Genomic DNA, 11,173 nt, shown 5'->3' on the forward strand with positions numbered 1-11,173 from the left:
TTAGATCTCTGATTCCAAGGGTGGCTTGGCTTCCCAATCCATCAAGGAAAAAAAGAGAGAAGTAACCCAGCTTTGACTTTGCTACTGAGGGATGCATGCTTTGAACCCTGGAAGTCTCTTTTCGCTTTATTTGAGAGTTGGAGATGGGAGCGAAGATGGTATTTAATGAGGGTGTAATTAATACCACATACCCCCACATGTGTTTGGGAATCCTGTTTTGGGAGATGACTCCTAAACACAGCCTTGATGACAATCACAAATCACCCTCATCAAATGAGGTGAGCCCTAGTGGGCTTCAAAAGGTCAAATTTTCATCACTCCCCCCCATACACACACACACACACACACACCACCTTTTGTGGCCAAACGGGAAGGAGGCGAGAGAAGAAAGAGACTTCTAGAATCCAATGCCGTAGTCTTTTTGCCATGCAAACAAAGTCAAGTCTTTCTAAGAACGTGATTAGATGAATCGGATGTATTCTAGAAAAAGGGTCCCATGATCCATGCTGCCATTTATAAAGTTCTTGAGGATTTCTTCACTAGTGCCCATCAACTTTCCTATAATTTCTCTGACTACCCCTCCACATTGCACAAATGGCAGCAACCATGTACCGGGTCATCACTGCCACTAGGGAAGTCAATGAATCAGATTTTATCTGCGACCGGATTCGATCCCATTTAGTTGCATTTTGTAAGTCAAAAGCATCTCGGATTATAATCTGATGGATATGGTTTTGGTTTTTTATTACTGAATCAGACAAATATCCGAATCCATTTACATGTTAAAAAGTAGATCTGGTACGACTTTTTATACAATCCGAATCCACGTCCGAATTTGAATACGCCATCATCCCAGTAGTTGAATATGGTATTGGCCACATCTAATCCGAATTCAAACCGTTTACACCCCTAAATGCCACTGACAAATAGAAAACGGTTTGGGGGAGGGGAAAAATATCAACACGTGGCAGCGAATCTTTGGTGAGGCTGGATTTTGAAAACACTCGAGGTCGTCAGGGAACTATTTTTTCTTTCTCCAATGTCCATTGATTGAGGCCAATAGCAGTCGAATGACAAAGCCACACTTTCTTAATCAGTGGGACATACCCCAAAGCTTATCGTGTACAAAAGGCATTCACTTCACACATCTCCCACACCCAAAAGACAAAATTAAAGTTATTAAACAGTACCATATTTTCAGTTTCATCCATGTCTTGGATAACCAAGAAAACCATCTATATAATCTGACCCCATGTCTTGCACTTCCGTCACTGGTTCAGGGCTGGGTGGGTCCGAGCCATTTCTCTTGCTGGAAACTTGAACACATCTCCAGTGGAACTCTACTACTAGACGAGCCGTAGAAATGTGCTGTTACACCAGAATTTGACATGGTTTGGGTCTCACCTGTCTGTAACTTGGCTGGGAAATTCAGCAGGGCCTTTGCGCCACGCATTTGAAATGCAGCTCTATCATATGCCAAGGCAGCTTCCTCTGCTGTATCAAAGGTGCCCAACCAGATGCGAGCGCCTTGGCGATTCGAGTCCCGTATCTCGGCTGCGAACTTACCCCACGGCCGCCTGCGCACACCCCGGTAATGTCTCTCGCCGGAATTCTGATGCCGGGGGGTCTTGTATGCACGCCTGCCATCTTTCTCCGGCGACCATCCATTGCTCCTGGCCTCATTCAGCACCTCATTGAGGAACATGTCACAGGAATCATTCTCATCAAGAGGGAGCTCGGTCTCTAGATTGGTGTTCATATGGGGGATCTTGAAGAAAGCTTCTCTTGGTTCAGACTCGATGCCAAAGATGGCGGTCTAGTGCAAGATCAATCCATATTTGTACAATGAGTTGGGTGCACAAAATTAAAGATGTAGTGAAACGAAGGTGCAAGGAAGCAGAGGAGGGGCCGTACCCTTATTGGTTCTTGATTTGAAGTTCTAGATTATTCCATATGCAATATGATGGTTGCTTGGACTTCAACAATGACGTTGTGGTGATGACTTCATGAATAACACTTGTTTTTGAATAGTACAGCCATCATCGTTTGAATGTTTTTTGATAGAGTTTTGATTGAAACAGAGGGAAGTTGAGGGACCCATTTTCGGATACAAAGGAGTTTTTTACTTTTCAATTATTTTGTGTGTGGTCAAAGGACATTAGTAGGGGTGTCAATGGGTCGGGATAATCAGGACCCAACTCGACCTGACCCAAACCAAACCATATAGGGTCTGGGCATGGTGATAAATAAGAAGACCTGATTCAGATCTTGATCCGTACCTGAAGGTCCGATTAATACATGGAGCCGGGTATAGTTTGTGAAATTTTATACCAGACTCGGGCCCAACCCGAGTTTTGATTAAGACCCCCAAATTTTCAATGTAAAAGTTATAAAAAATATTATTTTACCGGGTATTGCCCTGGTCTGCAGGTTCATATAGTTTTTACTGGGTCCGGGTATGGTTTTTCTTATGGTGGGTTCGATTAAATCCGAGTCTGGACTCGATACCATACCCGAAAGTCGAGGCTAGGTCCGGCTTCACCTAGGTCTGAACCAAACCCGTTGACGCCTCCAAGACATTAGTTTTTAATTGATAATATGTGCCGTACAACAAAAAATTAGGAAGTATTTGTTAGGAAAAACCACGAGCAAGAGACAATAAAAAAGAAGCAAAGAACAAGAACGATCAAACAAAACACAAGAAGAACACAGATTTACGTGGAAAAACCTCTCCTGAAATTCGAGAGAGAGTAAAAAACCACAGCCGCCCAGAGAAAAATATTATTACTCTTAACAGATAGTTACAAGCTCGAGAAAGAAAAGCGAGAATATAAACAAGGCAAGGGCGACAACCCTAACCCTAACCAAATCGGGTCGGATCCATTGAAAACCGGGTCCCAAACATAAGCCTCAGAAAAAAAATTCTTCTGCCCCCCCTATAACCCCCCGCCAGGGGCACCCTTCCTGGACCCCCGCCCGCTGACCGTGCAGCGGGACCCGCGCCGAGGGGAGCCCCCGGACCCCTTCCTGCAAGGGCAAAAACAGTGAATCAGGCTCCACAACTCATCAGTATTGTAATGCCAAATTTCCATGATGTAGTAGGCTTTTTTCCGTTAGGTCCTTGACAACAAAGTGGTTGTTGGTCAATTGACTTGACTTTTGAGCCCCTGTGTTTCTGCCTTTGTGGGGCTCAGCCTTGTCTTTGGTCTGGGCCATCCTGACGACAGTTAAGGTTGAAATGTTGCGAGCCGAACCCATTTTTCATGTCTCTCATGTCCTATTTTTTTCGATTTTTTTTTTAAAGTTGCGAGCCGAACCCATGTCACGCATATCCGCGTATCCACGTGTCTTTGTGACATAGCTCCCAATCAAATTCAAACTAATTCCAATCAAATGTGTATTACTCTCCAGTCCACTGTTTTTTACTTTTCACAGGTTTAGTAAAGTCACATTACCGGAATACTGAACTCATAATTCCGTGTCTTGGCCAACTTCAAAATCCAGATCCGCTTTTAGTGGACACATTTACCGATAAAGGGACAAAGCCTTTCAAGTCAATTGGTCCACAAAATACAGACCTTATCCTTTGAAGATCCACGTGCCATGTTAACCAAGTGACCAGCTAGCCAGCCCATGTTGAACGGTTTGACTGCCCATTGATGGCTACCCCAAACCTACCAACCTTTTAAAAGTGGGGCGGATTCTGTGGGATGGATAGAGAGAGAATCAAATTGTCTTGGTTTTGTTTAGGTGGGGCCTCTAAGGAGGGAGAGGGTGTTGCTTGTGCACCCCTGCAGGATGCATGGCTCCCCCGTACACCCCACTGAGCGCCATGCGATGCTCAGTGGGGACCCAGGAACAGGCTACAGTGCGTGTTCCTGAGGAGAACATATAACCTGCCCGCTAAGGAGGCGTTTGCATGTCACAGAATGGGGTGCCGAGAGTAGATTCCACTATCGCGGAAATAGAATCCGACTCGCTCACGAGCACTGTTTTCGCCAAAAAAAACTCACCTCCAAAACATGTAAAATGGTATACTCATTGAGGGTTTTCCGCAAAAATGTGTTTATGTTGTCACTATGGGCCTCGCAGAAATACACGTCCATCAATGCATTTCTGCGAAAAACAACCCATTTTTCCTGGGAAGCAGATCAGGTCATGCTGAAAATGAGCGTTTTTTCTCATGGAACAAAACCACATGGCATTCATCCAAAATGCAAACAGACGGCCACGATGTCCGCACGAGAAAAACGCTCATTTTCAGCATGACCTGATCTGCTTCCCTTTTCCTGACACACAAATGAACCCTAAAGCCGAAAGCAGATCAGGTCATGCTGAACATGAGCTACGTGGCATTCATCCAAAATGCAAACAGACGGTCACGATGTTGGCATGAGCAAAAGGCTATGTTCAGCATGACCTGATCTGCTTCACCGACGAAACGTTAGCTTCATGATAAAGGTGTGTGGTATGCAGCACGTGGTCAAACCTTGATAATCGCTTAGAAGTCCATTTAAGTGACAATACCAACATAGATAAAAAAAAATTGAAAACAAAAATTAATTAATATACAAATCAATGAAAGCATTTTATGTATACTCATCCTTCAATAAGGTAGTATAAGTCCAATAATAAAACAAAAATTAACTATTTCTTAGAATCAGTTGCACCATATATTCTCTTTAAACTTTATTTATGTCAGGACTTTTGTTGCCATAGGTCTTACGGAGCAGATCCAGTGATTTTATGTGTTTAATTTGTGTGGCATCTAACCACGCCTCTACGTTTTAGAGATTTTATTACTTTTAATTTAATTGATATATGTCTAAAGGTAATAACAACGTTAATATACTTTTATTGTATAATTAAATAGTAATGATAGGGTGCTCCTGGAGCACCTGCTCGTACCTAATGGAAGGTTTAGATTTTCAAATTTCTTGAGTTTTTTCTGTTGATCAGGCCCTATAAATACTATCTATAAACATTATTTAGTAGAAAACAAGTTTTGGATCATGTGATTATAGGATACATGTAGGTTTTATAAGACCTTCAAAAATCAACGACTCACAATGTATAAAAAATTTATGACTTAAATTTTTTTATTTCTATATCCCATAAACATGATCCAAAGAATGATGCCTATCAAATAAACTATGTTGAGTACATCGATCCTACAACTATTTTGTAGTATGTGGGAGTAGGTGCTCCCGGAGCACCTTAGCATTTTTCATAATAAAACTATTAACATGCAATAGCAGAATTAGATAAGTTTTTATTTATTTATATTTGCAAGAGTTAGTTGTTTATAACTGTGATCTCTCTCTAGTGTTCTCATCAATTGTCAATCTTGCATGGTCATTGTTGAAAATGTGAGAACTTACCTTTTCATTTCTTGTTAAATAATCTGTTTCATGCATGACATGACATGCACAATTTAATTGAGAAAAGTGACTGTTATGAAGGACAGCTGGTCATTTTTGTCGAGCCTGTCTCTAAATAAAGGTTTTGTAATAAGATTCAACTCATCAAAAGATAAGAAATACCTTCAGAGCTGGCTCTATCGATTCTCCAGCTTACATCTATAGCACCTTCTACTCAGCTCAGATCCCCTTCTCAATTCATATATATATATATATATATATATATATATATATATATATATATATATATATATATATATATATATATATACAATACAATGAACAGTATGCATTTTTTTTCTACTTTATTTGTGATGAAAATATCCTAAAATTAATTAACCTATCTTTTCTTTTTCTTCGAGTCAAATTTTAACTAGATGCTTGGTTAATTAATCTATTTAAAGCTTTCTTCCTAAATTATAAGTGGTATAAAAGGTTACTTATTTGCTTTAATATATTTTCATACAAGTGTCTTAAAGAAAACCATTTTAATTTAGAACACTACAAGAAAATCGTGGATTAGCGACGGCCTCTATCCATCGCTAATCCGTCGCTAAACTGTTTAGCGACGGATAGAGGCCATCGCGAATTTTTGCTCGCTAATTAGCGAAAAAACTTATCTGTCGTTAATTCCGTCGCTAATTTGCGACAGCTTAGCAACAGACATTATCCGTCGCTAATATGTCGCGAAATTTAAAAAAAAAAACTGATCCCTGTCGGGCGGTATTCCGGTAGCAATAAGCCGGACTTATACCGTGCCCGACAAGCATTGCACAGAATGATCGCTCTGCCTCGTCGCCGGACTTGTATCGTCCTTCATGAACTGGTGCTCTCCGACGTCGCCGTCCTCCGTGAATCGGCGTCGTCATCTTCCGTGAACCGGCGTCGCCGTCCTCCGTGAACCGGTGCTCTTCGACGTCATCGTCCTCCGTGAACCGACGTCGTCATCCTCCGTGAACTGGCGTCGTCGTCCTCCGTGAACCGGCGTCACCATCCTCCGTGAACCGGTGTCACCGTCCTCCGTGAACCGGCGTCGTCGTCCTCCAGCGATCACTTTGCATCATCGTCGTCCACCATGATCTGACTTGCACAACGATCACTTTGCATCATCGAAGTCGGTTTAAATCGAGCGCGGTTGATTTAAATTTTGAACAGGGAGAGAGAGAAAATTTTGCGCTCTGTTTAAATCGAAAATTCGCGAGGGAAGTTTTCTGTCGCTAATTCATCGCTAATTAGCGATGGAAAAATTCTCTCGCTAAAATGTTTTCTTGTATTGAGAATTAGCGACGAAAAAATTGTTGTCGTTAATCCGTCGCTACTTAGCGACGGATTCATGAAGAAAGTTTTCTCTAGCTAATCTGTCGCAAATTTGCGACAGAAAAAATTCATCGCAAATTTCCGTCGCTAATTAACAGTTTTCTTGTAGTGGAAGTATGCTTATTTCTATATATATATATATATTCATTATTTTTATTTTTATTTTTTATAATACAATTTTTGATATAAATAATTGCTAGTGCTGATATTTACATATTGAGCTTTTAACGTTTTGCACCTAATATTGAAAATGGGCCTCATTTTAAAAAAATCCTGATATGGGCCATAAGTTTCCTAGAAATAATGGCAAAATAGTGTGAGCATATTTAAACAGTAAAAGATGGTATGCTGCTTGAAGTTAACAAAAGGGTAATGTCAATGCAACAAGGACCATTGGATATATTTGTCCCTTTTGAAACCATCTATGATGCCAACTGCAGAGTCCCTAAGTATGAAAATGTTCTTGTCGTGGATGTTGAGTCTTTTTTAAGTTGGAAGAATGTGAGAGTATAGTCTTTGATAGGGTACTTGGTTCAGAGCCTAACTCTCGAAAGAAGGCTTTCTATGACTCATTGCATCTTGATTGCTCTTTTTGTTTTTATTTTTGCATTACTTGACAAACCACCTTAGTCATTCGTACCCCCTCACTTCCCCTTGACAGCGAGGAAGTACACTCAGATTCCGCATGGCAGCAAGGGATGTGCACCAGTGGGTTAAAAACTCATGACGTCCCCTTGAACTTGGTGACATTTACGAGCACTCATGGGCTATAATGCCATTATTCATTTGTCAAACAAGAAACCAAATTATGAAACAAGTGAAAGTAGGCATATGAGGATCATGATCAGTGTTGTGAGAGGTGTACGCCTCATAGGCGAAGCGCAGGCTCAACGCCTCGCTTCGCCTCATCGCATTTACAACCTTGCTTGAGAGTCTCACGTTGTGAGAGGCGTACGCCTCGCTTCGCCTCATCGCATTTAACAACCATGATCATGATTTTACAGCCTCTTTAAGGCTATGTTTGGGAGCCTTGCATTGCCATGGAAACACAGTTTCAATGTTTTGCCAATGTGTGATGTTGAGAGATGGAGTTGCCAAAAACATCCTCCTGAAAGTAGTGTTGAAATGTTGTGTTGGGACTACCAACCCCATTCCCAATGCATTGTTTCAGCAACGCCACTTCTCCCAAACAACAAGAGAGTATGAGAGCATGGTGGAAACCACAAAGGCTCACAAACATAGCCTAAATGTTGAAGAAAAAAGAGGCCTTTGACTACAAATAGACACGCGAGGAGGTTCACCATACTTCATAAATGACTACAAGTATCTAACCAAAAGCTTTTTCCTCTTAACATGATTAAAAAACCAATATGAAGTCAGGTTTTGCAAGAATTTTATGCATATCCTAGTTGCATGTTTCAGCCAAGCAACTTGGAAAGAAGCATTCATAACTAAAACCTTGTATTGCAATGACTACAACTTACCAAATAGTTTTTAGGTGCAAGTTCCTCCAACCTCCTTATCTTTGATTCATTAATTGCTAATCCACCGAACCTCTCTAGCTTTGTTTCATAAATATATATTAATCAAACTCCTCCATACAAATGATTATCTGAATGAGGCTTAAAAAATACACGCCCTCTGGCAATCTTGCATTGAAAACTTTCAAAAAAATAAAGTGGTCTCATGATTAATCTCGGAGCTTTATTATATATAAAAAAATGACTTTTAAGGATATCCATGGCAAATGAGTTGAAAACTCCAAGTGAAAGGTGGTTTAAGTGTGTGGAAGGGGTTGTTTAAAAAATCATGGATAAATTTTTGGAAAGTGTTAGGGTAAAGGTTGGAAGAGATAATGCCCTAAGGTTTTGGTGGGACCTCCAGGCTTCAGATGGTCCGCTTGGAGATAAATTTCCTGAATTATTTCATATTTGTAGAGGAATAGGTGTAATTGTTAAGGACGTATGGTTGCATGACAATGGATGGGAGATGAATTTTGGGGGTGACCACAATGCCACCACCGTCCAACTACTACATGATATTATGCATTTGTTTCACGGGGTGCAACTAACAAATATTGATGATGTGCTGCATTGAGTGCATGACCGACATGGATATTTTTTTTTGTAGTGTCGTGTTATATGGCACTAGGTGTTCCAACCATTACTTGGCTGCCAAAAAAATGCCTTTGGGGTGAAGATCTACCCCCAAGATCCTCTTTCAATGGATGGATAGTGCTCCATGGAAAGGTGAAGACTGAACGCCAATTGCAAATCTCTGATTTTAGTTTGGCCAGTATGTGCAGGCAGAAAATATTGAATGCACCAAACACCTTTTTGCAGAGTGTATTTGGATTCAGGGACTGCAAGAATTGCAATGAAAACACCCAATGTTAGAAATGCAGCCTCGCCCATAGGATATGCTACTTTCAGCTAGAAAATACAGGGTATGCGATCTTCATTGGAGACAGTGGGTGCTGATAACATGGAGGCTAGATGTGGCTTCACCAAAATGAAGTGATCTTCAAACATGCAACACCAAACATTCACTTAGTTCACCATAAGATTACAAAAGAACTAATTGCATCGACATGAATGGGGTGAAAGGTGTATAACGTGTAGTATAAAGTCATTCTTTATGTAACACATTTATGGTTTTTCTTTTTTCTTGGTTATGAATCATATATACATAATATAATTTCTGATTATATATATATATATATATATATATATATATCAACTGCCTTTTTTCCTTTTTTCTCTCATAAAAAGAGAAAACATGCTCCACAACTAGACTGTAAAAGTTTTCAGAGAAATAGGTTTGGGGATAGCATCATTTTAACCCAACACTTTGCTAACCTGCGTGAAAGGCCTAAATCATGAAGGCAAACATGAAATGTTTTTTTTTTTCAAAAAAAAAGACAAGAAAGTAGCTATAATTAATTTGAGACAAATCCTAAGATTCAAGGCAAATCAAAGAGTAAGATTCGAAATATATATTCACTATTGAGGCATAAACATAAGAATTGCAACTGAAAGTATAATGTCTAAAAGATGCATGAAAAAGGTTTAAGAATTGCTATAAATTAGTGGAAAGAAAATAAATAATCTTGTATTTTCAGCAGTAATTTTTATCTTTTTTTTCTCATGTGGATGGGTCGCGTTTAGCTTTTGGACTGATATTCACGCTGAAGGGTTGGTTCAGGTGTAAGCTGTCCGGTTTTGAATAAGTTCAACTCGGATTAATAGCTTTTGAAGCTTTATTATTCACTCCTTTTGTTGTGGGTGTCTTGAATTTAGGATTTGCTTTGATTCATAACTCGATTTGACAATTATTTTAAAGACTGTACAATGGAACATACTATTTTGGTAAGTTTCCCATGTATCACTTTAAGTTTTTTTTTAATGGAAAGAAGCCTCTCTTTGAGGTTTGACAAAGTTTTGAATGTATTAAGGTTTTAAGACTTTGAGACTTCTTATATCTCGTCATTATATTCCTGAACTAATTAGTGGATTTTTTATCCTAAACTTTTGGAAGAAAGCATTAGTGCCAAACCACATATATCTTGGTGCCCTCATCATCATCTTCTTTATTTTATTGTGGATTGCTTTGTTTTGGTCCTTGATTTTCATAACATCTTGAAACACACCAACAGGGGTTCCACTTGTCTGGTAGTGCACGTCACCTTGTGTTGGGACGTTGCAAGTTTAAATCCCAATGGTATTGTTGTATAACTGGTAGGGATCTGCCTAACCCCAACTTGCCTTTGAAAAAAACAAAAACACATCTTGAAACACAAAAAAATATTTATACCTTTTAGATCCTAGCCAACCACTACAAGAAAAATGCGGATTAGCGACGGACGCTATCCGTCGGTAATCCATTGCTAAATGTGTTTAGCGATGGATTGGCGACGACTTAGCGATGGATAGTGTCCATCGCATAATCCTGGTCGCTAAATAGCGATAGAATTGATCTGTCACTAATTTGTTGCTAATTAGTGATGAATGTAATCCATCCCTAATCCATCGCTAAACAAGCACATATTTGGTTTTGCGATGAAATGTAATCCGTCACTATTTTAGTGATGGATTAGCGACAGATTATATTTCATCGCAAAATCAAATATTAGTGACAAATATTATCCGTCACTAATCCATCACAAAATTTTTTTAAAAATTGTTTGAAATATAACTACGGATATTATTCATATGTACCAAACATAAGCCCGAGAAAAAAAATTCTTTCATGTAAAGAAACAAAAATTTGATAATGTTGGCACAAACCCTCTTTCATATTGTACTTATCATTTGCAATTGAATCTTCCCAATCTTTCCATTGACGTATCTAGCAAAGAAAGCTTATAAAATTCAATGATAGATGATTATACTAACCATTATTTCTCCACAATATTCATTAGTTATGGGAACATAAAA

At 39.4% G+C, this 11,173-nt stretch overlaps 1 protein-coding gene across 1 annotated transcript; it reads right to left on the minus strand.

Moving 5' to 3' along the window:
* Positions 1-1,276: 1,276 nt before the first annotated feature.
* LOC149814485 (pathogenesis-related genes transcriptional activator PTI5-like) lies at positions 1,277-3,635 on the minus strand. The gene is made up of 2 exons (XM_089990362.1): positions 3,579-3,635; positions 1,277-1,816 (listed from the first exon to the last, which is right to left on the minus strand). Exons 1-2 carry the CDS (start codon positions 3,633-3,635, stop codon positions 1,277-1,279), a joined length of 597 nt encoding a protein of 198 aa, XP_089846488.1.
* Positions 3,636-11,173: the final 7,538 nt, after the last annotated feature.

This window comes from Nuphar pumila, chromosome 15, assembly GCF_984573655.1.
Source record: "Nuphar pumila chromosome 15, dmNupPumi1.hap1.1, whole genome shotgun sequence".
In the NCBI taxonomy this organism is placed as follows: domain Eukaryota; kingdom Viridiplantae; phylum Streptophyta; class Magnoliopsida; order Nymphaeales; family Nymphaeaceae; genus Nuphar; species Nuphar pumila.

Excerpts from the sequence above, each read along its gene's own strand:
- LOC149814485 (XM_089990362.1), bottom strand. The coding sequence starts at position 3,635 with ATGGGCTGGCTAGCTGGTCACTTGGTTAACATGGCACGTGGATCTTCA. Across the intron at positions 1,817-3,578 it reads GTGGATCTTCAAAGGATAAG|ACCGCCATCTTTGGCATCGA; the intron begins GTCTGTATTTTG and ends ATCTTGCACTAG.